This window comes from Caloenas nicobarica, chromosome 4 (assembly GCF_036013445.1).
Source record: "Caloenas nicobarica isolate bCalNic1 chromosome 4, bCalNic1.hap1, whole genome shotgun sequence".
NCBI lineage: Eukaryota > Metazoa > Chordata > Aves > Columbiformes > Columbidae > Caloenas > Caloenas nicobarica.
In genome coordinates, this window is record NC_088248.1 from 4866871 (window position 1) to 4894648 (window position 27778).

At 41.6% G+C, this 27778-nt stretch overlaps 1 protein-coding gene and 1 long non-coding RNA gene across 2 annotated transcripts; one reads left to right on the forward strand and one right to left on the reverse strand.

The window, feature by feature from the left end:
• On the reverse strand, positions 1-762 carry LOC135988705 (uncharacterized). The gene is made up of 2 exons (XR_010606182.1): positions 670-762; positions 1-548 (listed from the first exon to the last, which is right to left on the reverse strand). It is a non-coding gene; the product is annotated as an uncharacterized LOC135988705 (long non-coding RNA).
• A 135-nt stretch (positions 763-897) lies between these two features.
• METAP1 (methionyl aminopeptidase 1) lies at positions 898-27660 on the forward strand. Its single transcript, XM_065634820.1, has 11 exons — positions 898-1057; positions 10366-10417; positions 12397-12509; positions 13715-13775; positions 14937-15028; positions 15690-15773; positions 17277-17415; positions 18929-19060; positions 20389-20532; positions 24511-24576; positions 24743-27660. Exons 1-11 carry the CDS (start codon positions 944-946, stop codon positions 24901-24903), a joined length of 1158 nt encoding a protein of 385 aa, XP_065490892.1. The 5' UTR covers positions 898-943; the 3' UTR covers positions 24904-27660.
• Positions 27661-27778: the final 118 nt, after the last annotated feature.

The following is a 27778-nucleotide window of genomic DNA, read 5'->3' on the forward strand; positions in this document are numbered from 1 at the left end:
TTATACTATTAAGCGGCATTCTTTATTTTATCAACACTGGGGATCATCCTCCATCAGTGCTCCAAAGACTGGATGCTCTTGTGTTGCTTATATTCACGTAATTGTTACGTATGCATTACAATTTTTGAAAATTTTGACATAAATCTATACTAAGAAATATGTATATGATTATGATAGTGTATGTATATGATTATGTTAGTCATAATTGTTTCATTTCTTACTTACAAACATCTATTAATGATTAGTTAAATATAAACTAAGCGCTCTGCTTCTGAGCAATGTGTGACTCAATCTTCTGCCTCCCTCTTGCCATGCAGAAGGACCCAAAACTTGAAAAATATCCCCTCGCTTTGCAGGTGGTTGAAAGCATTTATCATGTCAACTGGTTAACGATGGGTACGTCTTTTGTAACTTAGTCACAGTGTACATTAATTTAGCAGCTTCTCTTCACAACGACCTTCCTCATGGGGATGGAACCGTGTGCGGGTAACTCTGGTGCACATTTCAAGCGAAACCACACAAAACAACACGCGTAAATTCGGATTTTGCTGAGTAACGGCAACGGGAAAGGAAAAAAAAAAAAAAGATTTTAACCGCCTTTTACAAATTAATTGACCGTCGGCTTGACGCCAGGAGATGGGGAATGAGGAGTTTGGCTTCTCCTCTTACCGGGCTATCCCGCCGCCGGGCCGCCCCCTGTGAGAATCTCCTGGCTGCGGATTTTCGGGTCCTGAGGGGAACCGGCGGCTCCCGCCATGGCGCCCCGGCGGCTGCGTGAGGCGAGGGCGGGCAGAGCAGGGGAGGAGCGGCAGGGAGCGGCCCTCAGGGCCTCCCCCCCCGCGTCTCCTGTCGTCTCCCCGCCCGCTCCAGCCGGCGGCACCTCCGGGCGGCGGCTCCTCCCTCGCTCCCTCCCTGCCTGCCTCGCCTGTGGCCGCCCGGCAGCATGGCGGCGGTGGAGCCGCGCGTCTGCGAGACGGCGGGTTGCAGCAGCGAGGCCAAGCTGCAGTGCCCGACCTGCCTCAAGCTGGGTATCCAGGGCTCCTACTTCTGCTCTCAGGTGAGCCAACCCCCGTTCTGTCCCGTCCCGTCCCGTCCCCACGCTGCGGGCCGGGTTTTTCCCTCCGGGGAAGCGCTCGCCTTTCTGAGGGGAAATACCAGGGAGGGGGCGACCATGGTGAGATTTCCAGTCAGCGAATGGGACCGGGCTGCGGGAGGACGAAGCGGCTGCTCTCGCCTGCCGCCCGGCCGCCCGGGCCCGGCGCTTCGTGGGCCGTTTTGCCTCCAGGTTCCGCCGTTTGTTGCTCCGTGTGGCTGAGGGGAGCGGGCCGGGAGCCCCCCGGCTGCTCTCGGCCACGCAGCCCCGCGTTACCCCCGAACGGGGGTAACGCGGGGCTGCGTGGCCGAGAGCAGCCGGAGCGTTCGTGAGAGGCTGCACGTTTTATTCTGCCGGGTGGTCCTGTCCTCCCCCTCTTAAAAATAAGGGTTTAAGGGGGACGGAATGAGGCGCGCTCATCAAATCCCAGCCTGTGCCTGCAGCAGCTCCCGAGTTGCTCGGCGAGGTTAACGCCGGGAAACTTGTTGCTCAGAAAAACAGGTTTTTTCCCGTTTCCTTCAACTAAATAAAAGCTTTGGGGAAAATTATTTGGGATCTGGTGGTCTACTCTTTCTTTTTCCCTTTTTTTTTTTTTTTTAATATCTTTACTTTGGATCATTTACAGGGGGATTCAGGTTAGGCCAGTTGTCATACAGCCGTCAACTCCTGTTAAACATACTCTAGGCCTCAACTATCCTCACTTATTACTGCAGCGATAATGTAGTTTGGTCCTTAATTTAAATAGCAAAGCCTGGCCGGTGAGTGGGGTTTGTTTTGTTTTTTTTTTTTAAATAACTTTAAAATACATAGCCTAATACTTTGAGCTTTTTGTACGTGTAGTTTCTGTCAACATCAGCGAGGAAGTACGTGTTTAATTCAAAGATTAATGGCGAACTTCCTTGTCAAAATCGTAATTCAAGCTAAAATCATTGAAGTTTTGTAGATAAACTTAACAAATCCATTCAATCACATCAGCTAGATTAAATTACTGATTGGACAATTTTTTCTGAGGCAGGACGTAAAGTGATAGTTGCGGTTTGCGTAGGACTAGGGGAAAACTTCCCATGTGCGGGTCACACACCCACCGCCTGGTTTCTGGTACCTTCCCCGGAGTCTCTGGTGCCAGACGCTGAGAGTCAATGCTCAGTGAGATTGACGGCAACTCAAAATTGTTCCGACAATCCTGTATCTGTACTTCACACGTGGTGCTTGTAGTTGGTTTGTAGGATTCACTCTGCGTTTTACTACCTGTTTTGACATGTCTGGTGCAAAGCTCATCATAAATGCGTCTTCAGTGTATACAAGTGTGTGTTGGTGATGAAAAAAAAAAATTGTTAACAGACCAAACAAGCATATGCGAGAAGTTCTGGTGACATCTTCACTCCCCTCTGTCCCATCCCCAACTCAACTAATTTTATATAGGATGCAAAGGTTCTTATTATATATCTATTAGGTTTCATTCTTCTGCAATTTCCGCTACTGTTGTGAGGTAAAAGGGGAATTACCAGAAATATTTATTAGCTTGTTAAAATAGGCTGCTGGATAACTGACTACATGCTTGTAAGGCTGAACTGCCTAAAAAATAAAATACTGAACTGAGAATCCCAGGCGTCTTGCTTCTGAATGACCTCGGGTGTGTTGTTCTGCTTGCTGTGTCCTGCTCAGTAAAGCAGGGTTATCCTCTCTATGAAAGGTGCCTTGAAGGTTTTGGGGCGACGTGTATTACAGTAGAAGGGAATTAATGGCAGCCTGTTCTCTGAACTTCCAGCAAGTTTCAGCGGACAACGCTGGACTGGTTAGCATTTATGAAACTTTTCCGAAGTTCTCTCGTTGGGGGTTTTCTTTCCATTGTGGTATGACATGCATTAATAACCATTAGATAAGATAATAAGTGGACCTGGGATGGCATTAATAGCTGGCGCAGTCCTATTCCCTCCCTCTGAGGATGAAGGTTTCTACCCCTTCCATTAAACTGGCCCTGGTTCTTTGGTGAGCCACATCTGGGGGTTTTAGTGTTTTCCTTTTAATGGAGAAAAAGCAGTTGCATTAAATTTTCTGCTAGTTTAGCTCCCCAAAGCTGCACACTGCAGGATCAGAGAACACCAGTGCTTCAAGAAGATGCTGCTGAAAACACTTGCCTGTTGTGGCCCCGCTTGACACACCTGTAAAGTCAACCCATCCTCACGGAACGCAGTGGTTTTACCTGCGGGTGTGCGGGCGCTTACTCTGGGCTGAGGGCAGGATGGGAGCGACAAGCTACCCGGCATCTCTTTGAGGGGTAAGAGCATCTGTACTGACATGCACACTGGGCTAATTAATTCATTTGGCAGCCTACAGTGACTTTTTCATACAGACAAAACTCCAGTCAGAGCTAAAACCAAATTTGTAGGAGTTTATTTTCTCCAGCGCTAAGAATAAGCGATAGAAAAGTGTGAACTGCTGTAGAAAGGTAATCAGTATGGATTCACGTGTTTGGATTATAAATAGTAACATATAATTTGTTAAGAAAAACTAATGCAGGCAGTATAGGATTGGGAATTTCAGTGTAATGAGGAGATTGATTAAATATTATTTTTTGCCACTGCACGTAGAGAATTGAACTTTTCGAGTAGATTTGTATGAAGATAGTGATTTCCCCAGTGGATTTATTGTTTGCGTTTCTCCTTTCATTGAGAAAGGGCATTATTCTGGTCATGGCTTTCTCCCCTTTCTGCATCAAAAAGAGTACGTCTCAACAACATGCCCTGAAAATGCTTACTCTGAACTAATTTGACATCCTTTGAAATTCCTTTGAGCCAACAGTGTTTCATCTTTGGGTGTTGTGCACCTTGGAAACTGGGGACAGCTGCTGAATAACAGTTGTGCTTGTGGGTCATGGCGGGAGAGGGGACCAAGGCAGCCACATTCTGGCCTAGCAGGGAGGTTTGGAATTGGTGATGGGGACGGGGTGAAGATGGTTTTTAGCAGCCGAGGAACTCTGAGGTGGTGCGTTGAACCCCAGTGTTGTTGTTATTTTTTTTACTTTCACTCCGAGGTGTAACGAGAGGGAATACTCTGCTGAGGGATTCTGTCTGCTGTTAACCTTTAATAATACCTTCATTTAGACTAGTAAATCAGGAACTCTCACTGCCAGCTTCCTTCTTTCACTGTTTTGTGTTCTCTTTTGTAGAGACTTCTACAGCATTGTATGTGTTTATCATCTTAGATTGAATTACTGTCTCTTCTGAATGTGGAAATAACACGGGATGCCCAGCATGACATCTCAAGCATGTTGTTCCTCTTACTAAGATGAATTTGCTATTGTAAAATCTGCATTTATAGATACACATGTCACTTGTGTGCAAATTATATGTAGTATGCATAAATTGTGTTTAAATACACAAACAATTTACATTTCTTGTGTGTCTTCTACAAGCTGCTGAATGATAAAGAGAGGGAAAGTAGTAACTGCTCTTGAGATCTCCAGTTACCACTTTTATATGAGCCTTCTAATTGTAAATTGATCTCTTTATTAATAATTTTGCGTCGCCTTCATGAAAACTTCCTCTCTCATACTATTTATATCTGTGTGTCTCGGACGAAACAGAGTAGTCTGAGGTTTTTTTGTGGTGTGGACTGGATGCTGGTGTGGCAGGGATTTCCCCAGCCATATTCACAAATATCTATTTCTAGCCACATACTGGAAACATTTGCCTTTTATAAAGTCAGTGGCCTGTGCTGCATTTTTTTTCTCCGAGATGTGGGGGCTGTGGATTGCTGTCAGAACAGGAGTCCTGGCTTGGTCACAGTAATTTGTGAAAAATTGTGGTCCTGAAGAGAAGAGAGGTGCTGTCCCATCCCCCCCTTTGCTGTTTCATTTCACCTCCAGTGTGTTCAGCGTGGGGGGCAGTGGAGCCGGATGAAACTATTTTTTGTCCTCTCTCCTGTCAGACCATAGGACATAAGTGCCGTATTTCATTCTTGGTTTGCTGTTCTTTGCTGTGCCTAAAATAGTCGAGAACCTGCTGCTTGGATCCAACTGTAACACATATGGGTTTCTTTTGGTATAAGTGGCACTCTGCAGATACTGTCTTCTAGATGATCTTTTGACAGATGAAGCTGACGTTTTTCATTGCCTATAAATCACCATAAGTACCTGTGTCCGCGGTGCCTGGTTATTTCTGAGGCACAAATGCTGAACCATCATAACTTTCTGAAAGTAAAACTTCAGACTCCTATGGGCAGATAAACTGAAAGGATGGTCCAGTTTGAATTCCTCTGGTCTGCTGTTCCTTTGCTCCTCTCAAAAATCACTTGTACACCCCTGCAAATCTGCAGAGGTGCAAAACACGGCCCCTTATTCAAAGGACGGGCTCTGCCACGTGGGACCCAAGAGTCTCTGGGTGAGATCAGGCTTTAGCCAAAGCAGAAAACCAGCCTTGCTGATACCAAGGTGCTGCATGGAGGTGCTTCCCTTGGATCTGAATCTGAAAATGCATATTCGGCTTCTCTGAAAAACTGACTGTTCGTGTATGCTGCTTAGGCCAGTTTGGGAATTTTGTACTGTTTCTTTCAGGCTGTTTCTGTAGGCTTGTACCGCACCGACAAGCATAGTGTGCAGCGTGCTAAAAAGAGGCACCTGTTTTAACATCAAATGTATTAACAATTGCCCTCTCCAACATATTTATGGATACAATGTACAGTTAATCTGTCTTGTAGTAAATATATTTATCACTGGCATCCCAATATTTTTCTTAAGCTAAATGCTGTACTTCAGCTTTTTTGTCATCTGCTCGTCATACCTTCAAGGTAGTTTCATTAAAAATGAGTTCTCATTAGGCAAAACCCAAGACAATTTTACATTCTGAAGAAAATTTTCAAATTATATTAAAAAAATTGCTCAGAATATTTTTAAAGACAGTGTACTGCTTGGCACTGTTTCCTAGATGCCTGCCTGTTATAATTTGAGGTATAATGACATGCAGAGAGACAGCCAGTCTGTCCCCACAGTCTGAATTCCAGCTGTCTTCTTTTTTTTTCTTTTTTTTTTTTTTTTCTGTAGAATTATTTTTGGAAATTCATCACAGTGGCACTAAATGAAGAGCACAGTGGATGGAGAGGGGTAATTTTGTGGAGGCGGGACATGAGCTGAAGCTCTCAGTAACTTGCACAGCAGGGCAGTTTTTGCATTCCTGCTGATAGGTGTATTTACAGTGTAAAATGCGAGGTTGTGTAAAGCAGGAGTACCTGGAGGTGGAGGGAAGCCTGAAGAAGACGGTGTCAGCCCGAAGGCTGGAAATCGCTGACAGAGTTGGCAGAACTAACTCTGAGCTGCTACCTTGCAAAGGCGGTTCAGGAACACAATTGATGGATGTGCCTTGAATTCTGGGTTGTGGTGCCTGCGTAGCTTCCTGAACTTGGGTAGCTTGTTCAAAGCTGGTTTGGTTATGTCTGTGTTGTACAGAGGTTTACAGCGTAGTTATATTCTAACTGTGATGCATTTAGCATCCTTTTCTCCTCTGGAATTTGAAGTTGGCTGTGCTTTTCTGCTTCTTAACCAGTTTGCATGAATACATGAACCAAAAGAATAAGCAGCTCCCTGTTATTACTGTAAAGGTGACAATAATCAGAGGAAAAAAAATGCCTTGCTAAGTAGCTCAATAACTGTTTTAAAGGGTTTCGTTTTATTTTGTTCCTTCAGTGGATGATTAAAAAAAAATCCTAAGGTATTTGGTAGTGATCATTGTGTACATAGTGAAAATGTACTCCACCAAATTCTGCTATGCTGCATGATTCTGTCAATATTTCAACCAGTAAGTAGATATTGGGCTGAATCCATAAGGTGAAAATCATTTACAGAAATAATCTGGCTTCCACAAGGTGATCCAAGAGGAATCTTCCTAGATGGTAATGCTGACTGTGCCTTTAGTTACCTTTTGGTAAATGCACAGGTTCTGGTGATTGCTGGGCTGAGCTTGTCTCAAAGTGCAGGATTAGTGGGACTGGCTTAAGAACGGCTTGAAGCCAGAAGTGTTGTTAAAGATTTAAATATATCAATGGCCTCTAAAAACCACAGTTGTATTTTTCTTGCTGATAGAATAGTCATACCCAAGATTACTCTAAACAAATTGGGGATGACCCCACTGCCTTCTACCTTTTTTTTTGGTCATACATTTGGCCTCTCTTCTTGTATCTTCCAATTCTATCTTGATTGCTACATAAAAAACACGTACAATAAAAAGAAATACGCTTTAGGTGAGAAGGGTGGGGATATTAATACCAGACATACTAATGGATAATGTAATGTTTGAAATGAAATCCAAGAAGTCTTCCAAGAAACTTGAAACCAAGTTCATATTATTCCTGCGTGCTAATTAATGTTTTCAAATATAGCCATGTGAGGTCACGTGTTTGGGGTTTTTTTAACCATATCAGAAAAAAAAATATTTCCCTGGATATTTTTTAACCGGATTTTGTTTATTTTATTATTGAAAATTTTCCATCCTGATCTGTATATGGCATAGGAACATGGAAGAATCATTAGAGGCAGGAATGATGATAGGAAGATTGAAGTGAATGTCTCAGCAGAAGGCTGAGAGGAGAAGGTTCAGCAAAAAGCAGAAAATTCTCCAGAAAGTGGTCCAGACGGAGGCAGGGAGTGGCTTTCTTCCATGGCTTGTCCGGAAGCCTGCTGGATGGAAGGTGAGGGTGTTTGCAATATGCAGCGGCACATCGGTCACGCTTTGTGGCCAGAGCTGTGGATCTCCACCTTTCTGAGATGACAGCTGCCGTATTTCCATCTGGAATCGCCCAGGCAGAGCTCTGCAGGCGTGTGCAACGTAGTGCTTGTGCGGTGGGTTGTTGAATATAAATAGTTTGTGTGTACCCGGTGAGTCCGGTGCTTACAGGGAGCATATGACTGATCCTACACGGAATATATGGCTTGTAGGTGGATGTGCAGCATCTTCTAGAAACGTCAGCCCAAGACAGAGATATTCATTGCTTGCACACTGCACATGTGAGAACCTGTGCCTACAAAAATGCTTTGACCTTACTGTGTGTACTTGTTGGCAGGTGATCGATGTGCATACAGTGAACGTTACGTGTCTGGGATGTCCTGGTGTACGGCAGCTTGTTTGGAGCTGTGCTACAGTAGTTCTGACGGAGCCGCTGTTCCTCTGCGAATAGAGGGCAAGTAAAATCTGGGACATGTGTTTGGGAAAAGTCAGACATGTGGCGGCCTTCTGCAGGATCCTCTTGGGTTGTTTACAGCTGCAGGAAATAAAAAGCCAAAATAGAACCTGTTGGGTTATGGTACTGCCAGCAGCATGGTGTTCGCCTGGTGTTTTCTGGTTGTGGGCCAGCAAATAGGAAAGGCTGTTGGTGTCAGAGAAAGGATTGACATTGGAGAATACACCCCAAAATTTAATGGGGAAGGAGAGAATGAACTAGAACCAGTAATTACCACAACTGATGCATGTCTTCATACCCCAAATGCTCCTTTGTATCCCAAGAAGTGGATTCTACATTTGCAGACTTGGTAGCTGCTCTCGGTCCTTAGTTACGTAATCCTTCTGCTCCAGAACAGGGGCCTGGTGCTTAAAAGAGGATTAAAACCATGCTGGTGCTTTGGGTGTCCTTGAAATAGAGTTTTTAGCTTTTTAGTTTTTTCTTAAAATAGGCCTCAGTTAAAACCCGCTCCTTTTCTCTCCAGTAGAAGACAGATATTGGTGCAGCATAAAGGTCTGTCTGTGCAGTGGGTTATACGAGCATGACAGCAAAACCTTCTGCTGCTTGTTCGAAAAGATGTTCTCTCTGGTAGCCTGAAGTGTTGGTTTCAAAGCCTCTTGTTGCCCAGACCACGACGTGGCCCAATGATGTGTCGAGTGCCGGTCCAGAGAACGTGTTGGTTTCAGGTGGATGGCACAGGAGAAGACAACAGACCTCTGCTTCTGGTAATGAGGGGAACAGCACACACCACCATCTCTTCGAACGTAGGCACCCTTGTGGACCATGTCACCGTGGTCTTGTGGATACAATTTGATAACTACTGGTTGCAAGACTAACTAGAGAATGGGGAGAAGGCGGCTGTACAGGATTAGGCACTGAAGACTGCTCAATAGCAACTGCGAAGCAGGGTAGAATGTTGTACGTTGGGCTTAGTTTACAGATCTTTTTGTTGTTTTGGGCTGGTTGAGTGTCGTATACATTAGGTTGAATCAGTTGTTGGCTCAGGATGGTAGTTCTGTGAGGATGATTCAGCATTAGTATTGTCTTGCCTTATAAAGGAAAACAGTTTGCTTCCTGCCTCTTTTTTCAGAAATTCAGCTGTTATTGTAAATGATGGGAATTAGCTGTTTCCTAATGGTTGTTTTGAGTGCACATAGCCGTTGAATTAGACTTTCTGCTACACAACCAAGTAATTTCCTAATTAGCACCTTAAAGGATCACCTTTAATGCTGCCTTCTGCAGCTTTTTGACTTAAATCTCTCTTTTTTTTCCATGTCTGTCCTTCATCTTACTCTTTCTTTATTCTCCTCCAGCTGTCAGCCATTTCCATCTGCCCCTTTGCTGATTCATTGTTCATTGCATGAACTGCTCTATTTGTTTTTGGGAAGAAGAGAAAAAGACAAACTTCTTCACACTCTTTTCTTGATTTCCATTTCAACTTTCCCTCTTTTTTTTTTTTTAAATTTTCCTGTTCCCATTCAGTAGCCCTCACTTCTCCCCTCTTTAATCTCTTTAATTTGTTCCCCTGCGATCATGCTGGTTGGTCCCTGTTGCTTTCCTGTGCTGGGGAAGGAGTCAGAAAGGACACAGTTAGCAGGAGATGGCTCCTTGTGGGACCAAGGGAGGACCATCCTGCCCACTGCAATCCTGGAAGGTCTGATACGGAGATAGACCAGAAGAGCTCTTATCTCTGTGTTTCCGTGAACAGCACAGCGTTTCGGCCAACCTGGAGCAACCGTGGTATTTAGTTACTCATTGAAATGATAAGGGGACAATATTTAGCAGATAGGGTTAGATCAGTGGGTTTCACTGTGATGGGTGTGTCTGTTTGTGCTTTCTGTCTCTTCTGGCTCATAATGTATTACCAGAATGTAGTATTTTCTATTGTTAAGACGGGCAGTTACAGTAGCATTTACTGCATGTTGCTACAAAGGTTAATAAAATCTATCTTTTAGTATTCTTTTAAAATATAGTTGCTTCTCTGTTTTGTGGGGATGGCATGTCTGTCCAGGATAATGCTACTTAAAAATATATCATTTTTTTGTTGTTGTTTGCAATTCTAGGAATGCTTTAAGGGAAGCTGGGCCACTCACAAGTTATTACACAAGAAAGCAAGTAAGTACATTTTCTTAAATCCATTTTAATATTGTTTTGAACTTGTTTGTCTTGTGCAGCCGGCTCTAGGTGGCTCTGCTTGAGCAGGGGGTTGGACTAGATGTCCTCCAGACATCCCTTCCAACCTCAACTGTTCTGTGATTTTGTGACTAAGAATGGTATGGATTTTTCCAAGGTATCTAGTACTGGATTCTGCATACCTGAAATTTTGTCCAGTTCCTGGTAATCTACAGATCTATGTAAAATTTCAGAGGCAGCAGTACAGAAATCTCTGTTTCTGTTCTTGTTTCTGTTTGTATGAAGTATTCCTTGAGCCACATTGTATATGAACAGAGAAAGAGGGATGCTGAAATAGAGGGCAAGGAGGATAATAAATCATTATTGTAAGGCACTGCCAGGCTTGTTCCATCATAGCATTTTGATGTTTGATGTTGTAAAAGACAGTAAAGTGGAAAAGGTTCACAGGAGGATGTATCGTAGCTAGGATTTTGCTGAGCTTAGTTGAAGGTAACAAGAGTATCTGTATGCCTTAGTTACAGCTGGTAGCTCTGACACAGAAATACTGGTAGGCTGGTAGAATCTCCCTTACTCCAGTAAAAGTAATCCATGAGTTTAAAACCAACCAGACAAAAAGAGAGAGACCCCAGTTCTGCCCCCTTGCCTCCTGCCCACCTTCATCAATCCCAGCTTAACAGGGAGGTGGGATTAAAAAGTAAGTGGCATGGCAGAAAAGTCAAATCCTCAAGTCATTTACTTCCTCCTTTCCTAAAACCCAATAAAACTCATTTTTCCGTGAGAAATGTTGTGTGGTTAATAGGTTGGAGTAGCACAATTACAAATGTTTTCCTTCTTTCTGCCTTCCCAGTGTAAGGGGTCTGATAGTTTACATTCGGATTCTGTATCCTATTACTTTGTCCCTGCATGATGTGAAACTGTCTTTGTTAGTAGTGCTAGAAATTCTCTGATGCAATCTTCTAATGCTGTTGTTTATCTGACAGCAGTTTGGCTTATGATTCCACTAAATCCATGATCTTATTGGCTTCTTGGATAACTGCTGAGGCAGCTTGGTTCTGGTAGCCCGCAAGACCTCGACGCAACAAACTGCTGAAGCACCTCAATGGAATCCAAAATATCGCTTCGTTAAAACTTTGGATTTTTAAATTATTATTTCTTGGTGGTTCATCTAAACTGAATGCCGTGTGAGCAGATGGCTCAGATGTCAGCCACAGAGGTTCTGAGGAGCTCACGTTAGGGCTTGCTGTGGCAGATCTTTGCCATCTCTCCGTTCTTGCAAGATATAAACAAGAGAAAGCAAACTGAAGTTTTCAGGTGATGAGTTAACAATTAATGCTACTGTGCTCTTTCTTAACCCTTGCCTCCTCTTTCCGAGTAAATATTTTTCCTTTTGGTAACACTCGTGATCTACTTGCTTCGATGTAAACACCTTTGGTCTCTCTGTCAGGTCTGGAGGGGCAGCAGGGTCCATGTGTTGGAACTAACAGTGGGAAACCCTCCTTCCCACCCTTCCTGTCACTGAATGCTAAGAGAAACCACAGAAAAGGAGCATTTACCTGCAGTCCAAGAGCATTAACTGAAGGAATAATGAGTGTTCCTGTAGAAATACACCTTTTCCCAAGAATGAAAACAAGCACAGAATTATGTTTTAGAACCATGTTTTAGAACTACAAATGAAGACCAACTTAAGTAATTACTACACTTATTTTGTGCATTCAGTACCGCTGTCGTGACACTCCCTGGTTTGCTGTTGAAGAAAGAGTTGGCAGGATGTGAGTTTTGAAGGTGAAAAACCTAAGTGCAATACAGAATGATAACTACTACTTACACTTTCATATATCAGTATCTAAAATGCCAGAAAGAGTCAAATCTAGACTTAGGTACTTCTAGGTCACTTTTTGGACCACGCAGTTCTTAGTAGGGCTGATTTGCTGCTGCAATTTTTTCTTTTTTTGTCTTTCCAGAAGATGAAAAAGCCAAGCGTGAAGTCTCCTGCTGGACCCTGGAAGGTGACGTTAACACAAATCCCTGGTCTGGTTATCGATACACTGGTAAACTCAGGCCACACTACCCACTGGTAAGCAATAGGTGCCACTCTGTACTCCGCTGCTACGTTCCGTAGCAACTAATGGACCAGTCCCGACCTGATTACCTCCCACATTTTAGCTGGCAGAGGAGAACTTCTTAAACAATCAGAACCTGACGGCAAGGACGTGTATGATTGTGTCCTTATTGTGGTTATTTTTTTTTTTTAACTTGATTTGTCTTTTGGTGTATTTAAAATGAAGGAAGTGCCTGTAAGGTAATATGCATCAGTAACAGGCGGTCTGGTTAGAAAAAACTCAGGTGAATTATTTAAAATTTAAATAAATGGCCTTATTTTATGTAAATGGTGTGAAATAACCTGGTGAACAGCTCTGTTGAAGGAACAGAGATTATTGTAATCGCCTGGTGAAGAACAACTGAAGTCAGTAACATCTTCAGCTGTGAAAGGTGGTGTTAGAAGACAACCTCAGCATAGCTAGATTTTTAAACGGGTACAAGTTTGTACATGGAATAAGCCAGATTTTTACAGGAATAATGACATTTCATCTACACGTGTCTTTCCTAATTGGCCTGTGCTAGAAATGCTGCCTCTGTGGCACCTTCTCCAGGGTCTTCTCCATCTGTGACAGGCCCATCAGAGAACAGGTTAACAGAGCCTGAGCCCGTGCGCGGGTGTCAGCGTCCCTGGAGAAGGGGTGTTTTCGATCTGTAACTGGCCAAGTAATTTGGTAGTGTTATCACCGAACATTTGCTTTTTTTGTCTTCTGACTGCTGTAGGATTGATGCAAATGAGACTATAATAAAAACTGCTAATGACCAGGGCGATGATCAGAAATAACAGTCTTGCTAACCAGGCACTAATAACCAGAGAGATGAAAGATGTATTTGGAACCACTGCATTTGCAGTCTGGAAAGGAGCAGAATAAACGCTACAGTATAACAGGGATAATAAATTATAAACCAAATTTCATTTTCTTGATCCATAAAAGTTTGATTTTTACAAAGCTGTGAAGTTGGCTGTTAGAGGTTGTATAATATGAAACTAATAAAGATTAACAGGAGAATCATTGAGAAATGAAAACTGGAACTGTTTTGTAGTGTTTATATGCTTCACAACTTTTTCTAAGTGGAATTACCCATATTTCACTGTATTTAAATTTGCTGCATGAGTCTCTGCTTTTGTGACTGCAATAAGTATTCTGGCAACCTAACCACCTTTTACCGTGATTTATTTAGACGCCAACAAGACCTGTGCCAAGTTATATTCAGAGACCAGATTATGCTGATCACCCACTAGGTAACTTGAAACAAATCACAATTATGGAGTGTTATGTTTGCTTTCTATTTTTCTTTTAATTGAAAAAGCCTTTAAAGCACGACGGAGATACTAGAGAATGGAACCTCTTCTTTTATCTGCTCTTCTCGCTCTTACCTCTTCTTCCCCCATATTAACTCACTGATTTTTAAAAAAACAGTAGTTAAAAGTATTTTTTGGAAGTCCAAAGTTTGTAATGCGTTATCTTTTGAAGGTGTTCAGGGAAGAAAGGGGAAAAAAAAAAAAAGTAAGTCCTAGTCCTGTGGTTCGTAACAAACAGCAATAAGTTGGCTGTCACAGGTGATTCCTGCTAAGTCAGTGACATCAGTGTATCTGTTGGAAATGTACCATAAAGTAACAAAAACCCCCAAAAGAAAACTGATGTATTTTTTTTATTTCCAGCTGTTTTTGGGCACAGAGGGAATACATTCAAAATTACTTGCTTGTTGGTTTGTTTTGGTATTTCCCCCTTTTTATATTGGTATTGGTGCTGTGCATTTCAAAAAAAAAAAAAAAAAGCTGCTATAAAGTCTGTTAAGAGTTATTTTAAAATCTCCAGCTGTCCTATGGTTATTCTTTAGAGAATGTAAATATTTAAACAACACAAAATACTGTCTTAGGGACTTGTTCAACTATAAAACTGACTTTGCACAGAACCTGGTACGAAGAATTTCCATGTTTTCATCAGCTGATTATTGCAATAGTATAGCTAGAGATATTCACAAGCTTATATAATCCTTTATGGCTCTTGTAGAATGATATTTATTACTCTTTATTATCTCCAAAGGAGCTAAAAAACAAAACAAGAACAGAAAAAAGAAAACAATACTTTTCTTTGAATAAAATAATTTCTCAGTAAATCTGATTTTTAAGGTTGTGTTTTGACTAACTGGACATGATGATTTTATGCAGTAAGTGAATGGGCATCCTGAGCATGCGTGGGCATTACGATATTGTGTCAGGTGTATGAATTCCAATTAATCTAGATAATGATGATAATTCTCTAACTTGGTGGATTCATTACTTTTGTCTGTGGTGGGAAAGTACATAAATTCTATTGCCATTGGTAAGCTAGGTAAGTTTATTGGTTGGACGTGTAGCAATTGCTTCTCTAAATAACATTTTTTTTCCTCTCTTTTTCAGGAATGTCTGAATCAGAGCAGGCTTTAAAAGGAACCTCTCAAATAAAAATATTGTCATCTGAGGATATAGAAGGGATGCGGGTAGTGTGTAGGGTAAGTGGGGTTTGGGTTTTGTTATGAAGTGCCTTTATTCTTTAAAAATCTGAAGTGATTTTACCAGTTTGTGACAGCACATCTGGGAGTACAAACTTTAAAACCACTTTGGAGCACTGAAAAATAGTTTGGGAAATTTGGTATTTTCTTGCTTTTTCTCTCCTTGTGACTCCAAATTCACAGTGAACTACTTTGCAAGCAGAAAGATGAATTTATCTGTTTTCTGGCTTTGTTGTAACTAGTGAGACAATTTGTGGCTGAAATGTTGTTACTGTTAAGAATATATTTTGTAGTGCATAAAGGAGAACAGAACTTTGTCTTTTCCTGGGTTTAGTACTAAGGGAAAACTAAAAAACAAAGCAAAAAACCCCCACCCTCCCTAACAAATTTTGAAAAAGAGCCTTTCAGTTGTAATCGCTTCCTTGTGCGTAAAGTCAAACATTGAGATGTGTTTTGTTAGTCTGGTTTCAGTTTGTGGTATTCGAGGAAATTGTGCTCCAATACTTAATTGGAGTATTTTCTCATGCCACAGAGGTGGCTCAGTAATACAACCTGTAGACATCTAAGACTCTTTCCAGAGTAGCAGGAGAAAACAGGTTGCTAATCATCTGGGGAGCAGTCCTGGTCTTATTTTGAATCAGTACTTTTGTTCCGTTTGCAGCTTGCTAGAGAAGTGTTGGATGTTGCTGCCATGATGGTGAAAGCAGGTGTAACTACTGAAGAAATCGATCATGCTGTCCATTTAGTAAGGTTATTTTATTGTTCTTCCGGTGTTCATAAGTGCTTTCTTCTATCTCTTTATTTTTGAACGGTGGTTGTGTGGTTTTCTTTTGATGTTGCATGAATTCCTTACCATTTTGAAGCTAGTGGGTAGTGCAGATGTTAGAAATACGTTACAGCTCGATTGTACATTCAGAATGAGTTAGGAACTCCACGGCCTCTCTTTGTATCAGCTCCTTCCATCATTTCCAGTTTCAGATCCTCCAAGTTTCTTCACCTGTTTTCTCAGTTAACATGATATAATCTTCTTTCTTCTAAACCCTTTTTGCTCCAGAGATACCATTATATAATGAACATCATATGTAGGCCATGGACATTTTGTGCTCTGTGTTGTTGGTTAAGATGCACAAAGAAGAAAGTTTAATTATTTATGATTGGGAATCAGAACTGAGGAGCCTGAGAAAGGATTGAAACAAGATGTTTGCAGTCTGGCAAACTAATGCCACAATCTGGTGAAATATTAGAAATACATGTTCAAGTATTTTCCTGGCTTAACTAGTCATAGATACTTCAACTGTGTAATTTTTATTTTTCTTTGCTGTCTTCTCTCTAAGGTGTGTAAACCAATAATGGAGGATTTGTGTGTGCACTGTGGGGAAGGCAACGATTTTGTTATAATTAAGTTTGTCAGAGAACTTTCTGGTTGCTGTTCTGTTTTTCTACATTTGTACCTGTTGAGCCAAGATTGTAAGGAACTTGCTCTGGTTTAATTAGGCCAGAGGTGGTTGTTTAACTGCATCAAACACTAAATTATTTGCTTATGCATGACGTCCAATATGAACAGCTAGTTGTTAAAATGGTGTTATCCCTCCTCAGCAGTTTTTGGAAACTTTTGCATGGCACATTGTTGATACTGACAAATATCCCTAATTGGTACTTTGCAGTTTTCAAAAAGTACCTTTTTTTAAATTAAAAAAAGTTAACAGTAGTATTTTTCCAGAATTGCTTAGTATGTCACATGGTGTGTATATGTATGTATATGTAAGTATATATAAAATGCATGTGTCCGTTTTGCAAAAATCACAAAAAGGTTATTAGAGTGAGTGTGAAAGAAGAAGCTTAAGGTTTTAAAACTCCAGGTGAAAGAGTGGTGCTATATGTTATTTTGTCCAACGTGTGTCTTTTGCAAAAATACTTAGTCTTAGACCAGGTGCTTAAAAAGAATAATTGAAAATGGCTGTTCTTTTACCAAATAAATAGTCATGCCTTGGTTAAAACCTGAATATTTTGGCATTGGTAGATGAACATAAAAATGAATAGAAACAAAACTGAAGTAGCTTTACTTTCTTCCTGGTAAGAAATGCAAAGCATAACAAGATGCTGTATCGCCGAAAAGTGCTTGAAGAATCTTATTATCAAGAGTCATGGTTTTTCCACCTATCATTCTTACTGTAAAACTGTTGTGCGTACGTTTTTTCTTGGTACAAAACTTACTAATGTAAAGTGTAAATTGTATTTTCTAAATTAGGCTTGTATTGCAAGGAACTGCTATCCTTCCCCTCTGAATTATTATAACTTCCCTAAGTCATGCTGTACATCAGTGAATGAAGTCATCTGTCACGGAATTCCTGACAGGAGGCCGTTGCAGGAGGGAGATATCGTTAATGGTAAGTGCTGTCAAAATTAACCTGCAACACTCCTACCTTCTATCCACTTAAACCACGCAGGAAGGTGAGGTTTCACCAGCAGGCGATAATAGTGGAACAGCATATTAAAAAAGGCTTTCGTTCTCATTTACCAATTAACCTCTGCTCTTTACATAATTAAATTAATGAATTTATTTAATAAAGCAATTTCAAAAGTTTGGTCCACTCTAAAAGCTTGAGAATTCTTCTACCACGGTCTGTGTATTAATATAGTCCCTGAGTATCCCACTTGTGGGCCGGGTTCCATTTGTTCCAGACTGTATAAATAGTGAATAAAATGTATATTATTCAAATGGATTAGTTCTGTGTGAATTCTTATTTAGATGGCTCTAGACCTTTGAGATTTTGCTATGGACATGACAATTATATGACTGTAAAGGATCCTGATGGTGAGGCATTGTATAGGTGCATGCTAAAAAACATACCCCTTTTTTTGGCATCTCACAGCCTAACAGTACCAGCTGCTTTTTGTTCTAGGTACTCAAAGGTACTTACACCTTCTTGGGTGGTGAGGGATACTTTTATAAATTCCTTGACCGTTTTTTGTTTTCTCATTCCTTTCTTCTTGGTTTGGCAGTAAAAATTAATGACATTTGTTTTGTACAAACACTTGCACCTTCGTTTATCGCATTGGTTTGCTTCTATCTGTAAACACCCAGTGTATCCTAAGGTTTGGCCTGCCTCTGGAAGCAAGTTGGAATCCTTTTGGATGGTCAGATATTTGATATATATTAACAGGCAATAATAGCTTCTAAGTCTAGAGCTCAGTGCTGCGGGTACCAGCCTTTTCGGAACAAGCCTCACGATTGCTGCCCCTTTCTAGGTCAGGTTTGGTCTGGCTGGTAGCTCTGAGCTGTAGTCTACATGTAACCATTTGGCCCAACCTGCTTTATCTTTTTTTAATTTCAAAGACGATGCCTTTGCACAGCTCTCTATTGTTGTCTCTATGGACTTTGGCATTGGAATTTTCGCAAAGGTCTGGCTTATTATTCTAAACATGCATAGAAGTTACTGAAGTTGAAATATGAGTTAAAACATGATTACACACCTTTTAAAATGTAATTTCCCCTTATTAGTGCTGGAATTAATTCTAAGCAAATACCTTAACCCGGTAAATCACCATGGAGCAAAGAGCTGCTTTTTCCTGTTTTTATATTTACCTAGAAAACAAATCATAAGCTTGCTGTGCCTGTGTTGCTTTGGTGTGATGTTTTTTTCTCTTCCTTTTTTTTAATTAAATCAAACTGTTGACCAGTGAAACACCCTCTTATTAATTAATCCTGTAGAATGTACAGGATAGACATGAGAGAATTGATTCTGCTGGAAAAGTTTACGTCTGCAATTCTTCCTGAGTAACCTTCACAATGACCATACAACATTTTTACATATCACAAAATCTTACATTTCACAAATCAAGAGACAAGCAGTGAGAAATACAGTGCTAATATTACGATGTGTCTGCTATTTGTTGCAGTGGACATTACTGTCTATCGGAATGGCTACCATGGGGATCTGAACGAGACTTTTTACGTTGGAGAAGTCGATGAGGGTGCGAGGAGGCTGGTCCAAACAACTTACGAGTGCCTAATGCAAGCCATCGATGCAGGTAAACCCTCTGGCCAAACACATTCTATGGGTGGTGGTTGCGACTTTCGTTTTTTATTTGAAATGTGGGTTGACAAGGAAAATCTAATTGATGCTGAGCTGATGCACATGTGATGATATTTACACAGAAACAGCCTTTTCAGACTGTTAGTTGCATGAATAAGGCGTTCTTGATCTGAGTAGTTTCGAGAGTGTGAAGAACAAAGTATGGTTTGGAAGACCAAAGTATGGCTTCCTACTTTTGTAATTCGTATGATGTTGTTGCACAATGAACTGATAAAGTAAAAGAAGATCCATATCCTTCAGTACCAACAGAACTTCAATTTCGTTACTTAGATATAACTCAGGACGGCTTCATTGGGACATACAACAAGAGGTAGCTAGAGAATGTCATGTTCAACTTCATTCATAAAGGAATATACTGAGTTCTCTTAGACAAACACAGAAAACAAAACAAAAATCTGCCAAGTCCCTGGAAATATTTGTATTGTCCATATCTTAAATACCCTGTGGCTTCTTAGAATCCCCAATAAAATTTACTCGCTTCGTGGCCTCTACAGGTTGAAGTTTAAGGGGCTATATGTGAAGGCTGTAAACTTGCATTTAATCAAAAGTAAATGGAAAAAAATATAATTAACTTACTTTGGTTAATAATTTGGAGATAGCTAGCCAAGCTGAAAAGGCAAAAATCCATATGAATGATGTCTTGCATATCCATTGTGAGATCAAGAAAATACTGCAGAGTTGAGCTGTGAAGAATATAGATGACCTATTTATGCAGGATTACTATTCTGAAATGACCACCTTGTTTTTCAGAGCTAAAGCAGAATATTGTTTATCTTTGCTGCTGTACTTTATAGCAAATGTTATATATGTTCTATCTTTCATATCCTGGCTTTGATGTATAGTTTATGACAGAAATTCACTTTTGTGTTCATTATAACGAGATTTCAATTCTCAGTGTAACTTTATTAACTTTTTAGGTGCATCTTCATTAGCTGATGGATGAGGTGTTGGTTTTATGGTATTATTACTCCCTTGTCCAAGTGCTCAAAGTGAATTTTTCATACCATTTTAATCTCTTTTAAACTCTGTGACTTCTAAGGCTTCCTAGAAGGGTTGTCAAAAAAGTTAGTCCTGCACGTGAACGTTCTTATTTGTTGTAGCATTGCCACTAAAAATCTTGTCTAGGAGTGAAGATACATCCTAGAACAGATGGCCATACAAGCCACGAGTTTTACAGGGACATCAGCCTGAATGGTGACTGACGGTTAGTTTTGTTGAAAGCAAGCTCCATAAATTTCCATCTGTATCTCTCTCATTTTGCAGTAAAACCTGGTGTTCGGTACCGAGAACTGGGAAACATCATTCAGAAGCACGCTCAAGCGAATGGATTTTCAGTGGTTCGGAGCTACTGCGGGCATGGAATCCATAAACTTTTCCATACGGCTCCTAATGTGCCACATTATGCCAGTGAGTATTTGTTCCCTGCGGGTTGTCCTGGAGGCACGAAGTGGTTTGCAATGAATACACCAAATTTACTTCTTGCTTCTCTAATAAAGCAGCATGTTGCCTGACAGCCATCAAGTTAGCATTTTTGCACTTGTGAAATTTTTTTTTTTCTTCTGAACTCTGGACCATGGCATGCTTATGAAGCTAAATAAGGTGAATATATTATATACTGAGTCAAACTGTGCCTACACTAATGGTTAGTGTTAGCTCTCATCTGTACTGGGTAAGCGCTCAATGTTTTTGTGTGAAGTCACTTAGACGTCCTTGTCTGACACGAATAGGCAAATGTTTTTATCCTTAGAAGGTCTAAGCAAAAACTCACTGCTGTTTCCAGATGTGAATAAGAGGCGTTTTAAATGGTATGGACGGGTGTCGTGCCTGAATCCGGATCCTGTTGTTTCACCTTCCTTCATTTGAGTGTTGTGATCTGGTGTTCCTGGAAACCTCTTTGTAGTGTGTGGCAGAGGAACGACCTTCCCCCACCAGGTTCCCAGCCTTAGTTTTTGGAAATGGCAACGTCCCCATGACAATTTTTGCCAGCAGGACTAAGAAACAGCATTCACAGAGGCAAAGGAGAGAAGCTGAAGAGCCAGCAGACAACTGGCAACATAAATATGAAGCGGTGATAAACAGTTCGCACCCACTTCGGCTGCAAAGCTCCCCTGATAGGACATTTATTTACAAACCGGTGCCCCCGGCCCCACGCCTCCGGGGTTCACGCACCATAGCGCCATAGTGCGGTCTCGAACTCCTGGACTCAAGCGATTCGACGGACTCTACCTCCCGACATAGCTGGGACAACAGGCGCGCGCCACCGCGCCCGGCGCGCAGGAAGTCAAGGAAGGGAGCCAGGAGACCTGCGTGGTTAAACAGGGAACTGCTGGGCAAACTCAAGTGGAAGAGGAGGGTTTACAAATCATGGAAGGAGGGCCTGGCCACTTGGGAAGAATATAAGGCTGTTGTCAGAGGATGTAGGGAGGCAACTAGGAAAGCGAAGGCCTCCTTAGAGTTAAACCTGGCGAGAGGGGTCAAGGACAACAGGAAGAGGTTCTTCAAATACATGGCAGATAAAACTAACACCAGAGGCAATGTAGGCCCACTGATGAACGGGGTGGGTGCCCTGGTGACAGAAGATACAGAGAAGGCAGAATTACTGAATGCCTTCTTTGTCTCTGTCTACTCTGCCGGAGGCTGTCCTGAGGAGCCCCGTACCCCTGAGGCCCCAGAGGAAGGCAGGGCAATGGAGGAGTCTGCCTCAGTTGATGAGGACTGGGTTAGGGAGCAATTAAGCAATCTGGACATCCATAAATCCATGGGTCCAGATGGGATGCACCCACGGGTGCTGAGGGAGCTGGCTGAAGTCATTGCTGGACCGCTCTCCATCATCTTTGCCAAGTCTTGGGAAACAGGAGAGGTGCCTGAGGACTGGAGGAAAGCAAATGTCACTCCGGTCTTCAAAAAGGGCAAGAAGGAGGACCCGGGCAACTATAGACCGGTCAGCCTCACCTCCATCCCTGGGAAAGTGATGGAACACCTTATCCTTGGTGCCATCTTAAGACATATCAAGGATAAGAGGGTCATCAGGGACAGTCAACATGGCTTCACCAAGGGGAAGTCGTGTTTGACCAACCTCATAGCCTTTTATGAAGACGTAACAAGGTGGATTGACGATGGCAGAGCAGTGGATGTGGTCTACCTTGACTTCAGCAAAGCATTTGACACCGTCTCCCACAGCATCCTCACGGCAAAACTGAGGAAGTGTGGACTGGATGATCGGGTAGTGAGGTGGACTGCAAACTGGCTGAAGGAGAGAAGCCAGAGAGTTGTGATCAATGGGGCGGAGTCTGGTTGGAGGCCTGTATCTAGTGGAGTGCCTCAAGGGTCAGTTCTGGGACCAATACTGTTCAATATATTCATCAATGACTTGGATGAGGGAATTGAGTGTACTATCAGTAAGTTTGCTGATGACACCAAGCTGGGAGGAGTGGCTGACACGCCAGAAGGCTGTGCTGCCATCCAGCGAGATCTGGACAGGCTAGAGAGTTGGGCGGGGAAAAATTTAATGAAATATAACAAGGGGAAATGTAGAGTCTTGCATCTGGGCAGGAACAACCCCAGGTTCCAGTACAGGTTGGGGAATGACCTATTAGAGAGCAGTGTAGGGGAAAGGGACCTGGGGGTCCTGGTGGACAGCAGGATGACCATGAGCCAGCACTGTGCCCTTGTGGCCAAGAAGGCCAATGGCATCCTGGGGTGTATTAGAAGGGGGGTGGTTAGTAGGTCCAGAGAGGTTCTCCTTCCCCTCTACTCCGCCCTGGTGAGACCTCATCTGGAATATTGTGTCCAGTTCTGGGCCCCTCAGTTCAAGAAGGACAGGGAACTGCTGGAGAGAGTCCAGCGCAGGGCCACAAAGATGATGAAGGGAGTGGAGCATCTCCCTTATGAGGAAAGGCTGAGGGAGCTGGGTCTCTTTAGCTTGGAGAAGAGGAGACTGAGGGGTGACCTCATTAATGTTTATAAATATATAAAGGGTGGGTGTCACGAGGATGGAGCCAGGCTCTTCTCGGTGACAACCAACAGTAAGACAAGGGGTAATGGGTTCAAGCTGGAACACAAGAGGTTCCACTTAAATGTGAGAAGAAACTTCTTCTCAGTGAGGGTGACAGAACACTGGAACAGGCTGCCCAGGGGGGTTGTGGATTCTCCTTCTCTGGAGACATTCAAAACCCGCCTGGACGCCTTCCTGTGTAACCTCACCTAGGGGTTCCTGCTCTGGCAGGGGGATTGGACTAGATGATCTTTCGAGGTCCCTTCCAATCCCTAACATTCTGTGATTCTGTGATTCTGTGATTTATTTCCTCAGGCCTGACAGATGCCTCAATCTTCTCATCTCCTCATGAGTTTTAACAGGGCTTATAGTTATAGATTATAATCTAGCAATCCCTGACTTTTCACGTCTTCATTTCCTCAAGTTATTTTTTCAGAGAACAGAGAAAATCTGTTAATCACAGGGTAGAATAGTATCAATTTCTGGTAGTTACTTTTTGTCATGTAAAATGAATAAAATCTGGACTCTGTGGAGATGGAGGGCATTTTATACCAATTAAAATGCAATCTCAAAAAAAGGAAATTTCTATTTTTTCCCAGCTGTTGGGAACTTTGAACTTTTTTTAATAATTGAGCCAAGATGTCTGTTCCCAGAAAGGAAGATGCTGTTTTGTTTTTTTTTTTTTTTCCTGGTATTTTAAAACACAGATTCACAGCAAAAGCAAAGTAGAAAGACCTGAGGAACTTAGTCTCTTGCGGGAAAAATAAGTGAAAGCTGCTGCTTATTTCTGCCTTACTATGAAGGGACTTATAAAAACAAAAAGCTCATTTTATAAGCTTTAAATTATTTAACGAAATCATGAAAACTACAAGGAATAAAGGACAAAATTTGTTCAGATGCAGAAGATCAGAAACTTAAATGTAAGTGGTGAGAGTGAGAAATACCAGTAGATGATGGAGACAAAGGCAAGACCCTTTAAGTAAAAGAAAAATGTTCTGGTTGCTGTTTTGTCAGCTTGATGCCTGAGATTTTTAAAGCATCTAGGTGATTTAGACAATTCAATAGATTTGCAGAAATTCCTGTATTACGTTCCTTCAGGTTTTTTTATAGAACTGGAGTTTAACTCCAGTTGTTGGAAAGATAGCAATTAATTTTAAGCTCCTTGAGTAAATATTGCAGGGTCAGAGGAGGGTAGAAGGAAAGAACTATAGGAAATCTTAATATAGAATTAAAACCAGATGGGTGAATGGCTAATTTCTGAAGGGCTTCTCTGACTTTACAGTATTCCTGCTGCATTCTTCCAGGACAAGGATTCATTCATTTACTAAGATTAATTAATTTACTAAGATCTACCCATACTTTTTCTAACTTGAGTGTTTATTTTATTGCAGAAAATAAGGCAGTTGGAGTCATGAAGCCAGGTCACGTATTTACAATTGAACCAATGATCTGTGAAGGTGAGCAATTCAGCAATAGAGTAAAATGGTAACTCTTGTTTACTATTAAGTAGTGATGGAATAAGTTGCTGGTTCTGTTCTGTATAGCTGATAGATGATTTTTTTTTTTCATTTGGGGAACTGATATACTTAAAACCAGTCCAGAAGTCATCATTTATGTTTTCAGGCGGTTGGCAAGATGAAACATGGCCTGATGGTTGGACCGCGGTGACAAGAGATGGAAAGCGATCTGCCCAGTTTGAACACACACTTCTGGTCACCGACACAGGCTGCGAGATCCTGACCCGGCGGCTGGATAGTATTCGTCCCCATTTCATGTCCCAGTGATAGCCCAGACTGAGCAGGTGGATCTGAACGATACATATATATATATAATTTTTTTTCGTCTCTGTACTATGCATTTTTTAAGAGTACAGAATAGAGAGATTTCATAATTTACTTTGTTCTCAGTGATTGTAGATAAGAGGAATATCTTGAAGAACCTGATCCAATGTTTGGAAAAGCAGAGAAGAATTTAAAGAATTTCCTGCTCTCCTCCTACCTGCAACACTCATGCTGTATTTTTCTTTTTTCTTCAGTTATCTCTTTAGCACCTTTCTTCTGTTTAGGCCCACAATTGCTTCTGTTGCTGCCATGATATTAGCTAGAAAAGTGTGGGTAACCTTTCCCACTGGGACTTGATATTTTGGGATCCAGGTTTTTTTCCCCTGTTTCTCATGGTGTGCGAGCAGCACCTGAGATTTTAAGCATTTCTAGTTCCAAAGACTTGCTCCTGCTTCTTCAGATGCTGTTCTAATGGGCTGGGCCTTGTTTTGTTTATCAGTTGAGAAGGGGGCAGAAAGGAGAGAGATGTGCATGTTGCCAGGAACAGGCTTCCCTTACCTTTAATCCTGTCCCCACCTCTCTGCTGGTGGCCTCTGGAGATTGTGACTGTAGGTGACACACTGTTAATGGCAGGACTTGTTTCTCTTGCTGGACATTTGATAGTATGGGCTTCCTACAGGGAAAATTAATACATTCTGTTGTACACGCAGGTCCCTGGAATAAGCTGCTTCTCGGCGAAGCAGCATTTGCAGGCAGCCTCTTGCTCCAAAATCTCAGTGGAGCTGATGTATCAGACTTGCCTAGGGAAAGGAGTGAAACAAGAACCAAAAAGATCCCGCGATTCACGGGATCCCTGCATGTTAACTGTGGGGCGTTTTCTAGAGGTACATCCGCAGTGGCTGTGGGGACTGGATTTGCAAGATTTACAGTGAAATGAGTATATTTCTCCCAAGTCTGAGTGTGAGAAATGGAACACTTTCAATGCTGTATTCATTTTCTTTTAGAAATGTTTGAACAGGTCATTTTTCCCCCTCAGTTAAGTGAATTTCATGCTTTTGGAAAGTCTTTGGGGGGCAGCTGTGAAAACTGATCTTTCTCCCTCAGACTGGGTATAGAGTGGGAAACGTTGGCAAATACAGCCCCTCATTTTCTGTTAATGGGTCGTGATGAGCTGGGAATTGTCATGTAAAGAAGTGTGGACTGAGTAAGCCTCTCTTCTCTCTCCCCTTTCTTTTCCCATGCCCACTTCCTTTCCATCATCCTTGGTCTCTGCTGAGGAAATATATTTTTTCTTCTGAATCGTAATGAAAAATTTTTCAGACGCCATTGCAGACTTAGTCTTACACCACTCTAATGCAAGAAATTGTTAAACCAATGCAGACATTAAATCATACAATCATGGGCATAAAATACACCTTTTCCAAGGTGTCTATAGTGAATTTGTTACCACTTTAGACCCGAGCATATGTGAGGTGCTGCACACCTTTGGCTCCCCTTAGCACTGCAGAATTTAGGTGGGGGAAAGGGGTTAGTGCTTCATGGAACAGGACTCACACGTACCACCAAATACCAAATTTGCCAGGAAACGTCTTCTCTGCCCTGAGTGCCTCAGACCTCTGTTGCTGTATCATTGCAATGTTTTCATGACCTTTATTATTATTTTTAATTATGCAGTAAAGTGACCTGAAATTATGCATCGAGAGGGTGTGTGCGTGCGTATGCATGCGTGTGTGTGCGTATAGATTTTAACAAAACAGACTGTAGTACTTGAGTGGCATTACCTGTGGTGAATGAGACGTTCTGTATTGAGATGACTGCCCTGGAGGTTTGCCCACCATATCATTCATTAAACAACGGTTTTGCCTTTTCTATATTTGTGTGTGTGTGTGTGTATGATGGGGGGTGTGTGGAGGAGACGACTTCATTTTTGGTCTATAAAATAAAAGTTGCAGCTGCTTTTAACAGAAATAACTTTTTTTAAATTATTTTTTTTGTGATCCAAAATGAGACATCGTGTTCTCAATTATATCCAGGTTTGCTTGCACTAGTGCAAGTCCTACTGGTAGATGCAATCAGTTAAAAATCGCCCTTAAACTTGCACACGTGTGACTTGAATACTTCTTTGTTGTTGCACCAGTACAACCAAATTTAACACTGCACATTATTAAAAAAATCTATGATGCGATGCGTTTCTAACTATAAATTGAAATCACGGCATGAAAACTCTTTATACTGAGTTCACACTACTCCAGTATTTTTAAACAAGCAGAAAATTTAGTCAGATCTGCACCAGTTCTTTCAGCATCATATAGCACATCAACCAGGAGGACAAAGCTTATTTAATAAAAATACTGTGAAAGGCTATTTTTTCAACCCATCTAGCTGTAACTTTGCTTGTGCTGACTGGATATTAGAAATTATCTATTTTTTTTTTTTAAATAGAAGTTGCTGTCAAAACCAAACAAACCTCCATCTACTTTCTAATGAAATTTTCAGGAATTGTATGCACTTTTGCCAAAACACAATCCTGCAATTAGTTCTAAATCTCTTATTTTCCCTTTACTATCATGTAAGAGAATATGGAAACGTTCCATGCTGTTTGTGCAAATTGCCATGAATGTTTAAGGAGAGAAGATTTGAGAGCTAACGTTGAATAAAAGTAACATCGTGAGGAGAGGAGCCAAACTGCATCTTTCACATGACAGCCAGCAGACTGCATACACATTTCATGTTGGAAACTTTTTGTAAATGAAAAGTAATAATGTGATGCAGACAACATGATTGTACTGTCTCCATGTGGGCTGTGCAGCCTCGAGGGACAACTGTTATGGTATAAATATTTTAAATATGTTAGAGCCAGTTGGGGGTAGCTTTGCTA

Coding starts and splice junctions, on each gene's coding strand:
- METAP1 (XM_065634820.1), top strand. CDS start 944: ATGGCGGCGGTGGAGCCGCGCGTCTGCGAGACGGCGGGTTGCAGCAGC. Junction 13,776..14,936: donor TTATGCTGATCACCCACTAG/GTAACTTGAAAC, acceptor TCTCTTTTTCAG/GAATGTCTGAATCAGAGCAG. Junction 24,577..24,742: donor TGAACCAATGATCTGTGAAG/GTGAGCAATTCA, acceptor TTATGTTTTCAG/GCGGTTGGCAAGATGAAACA.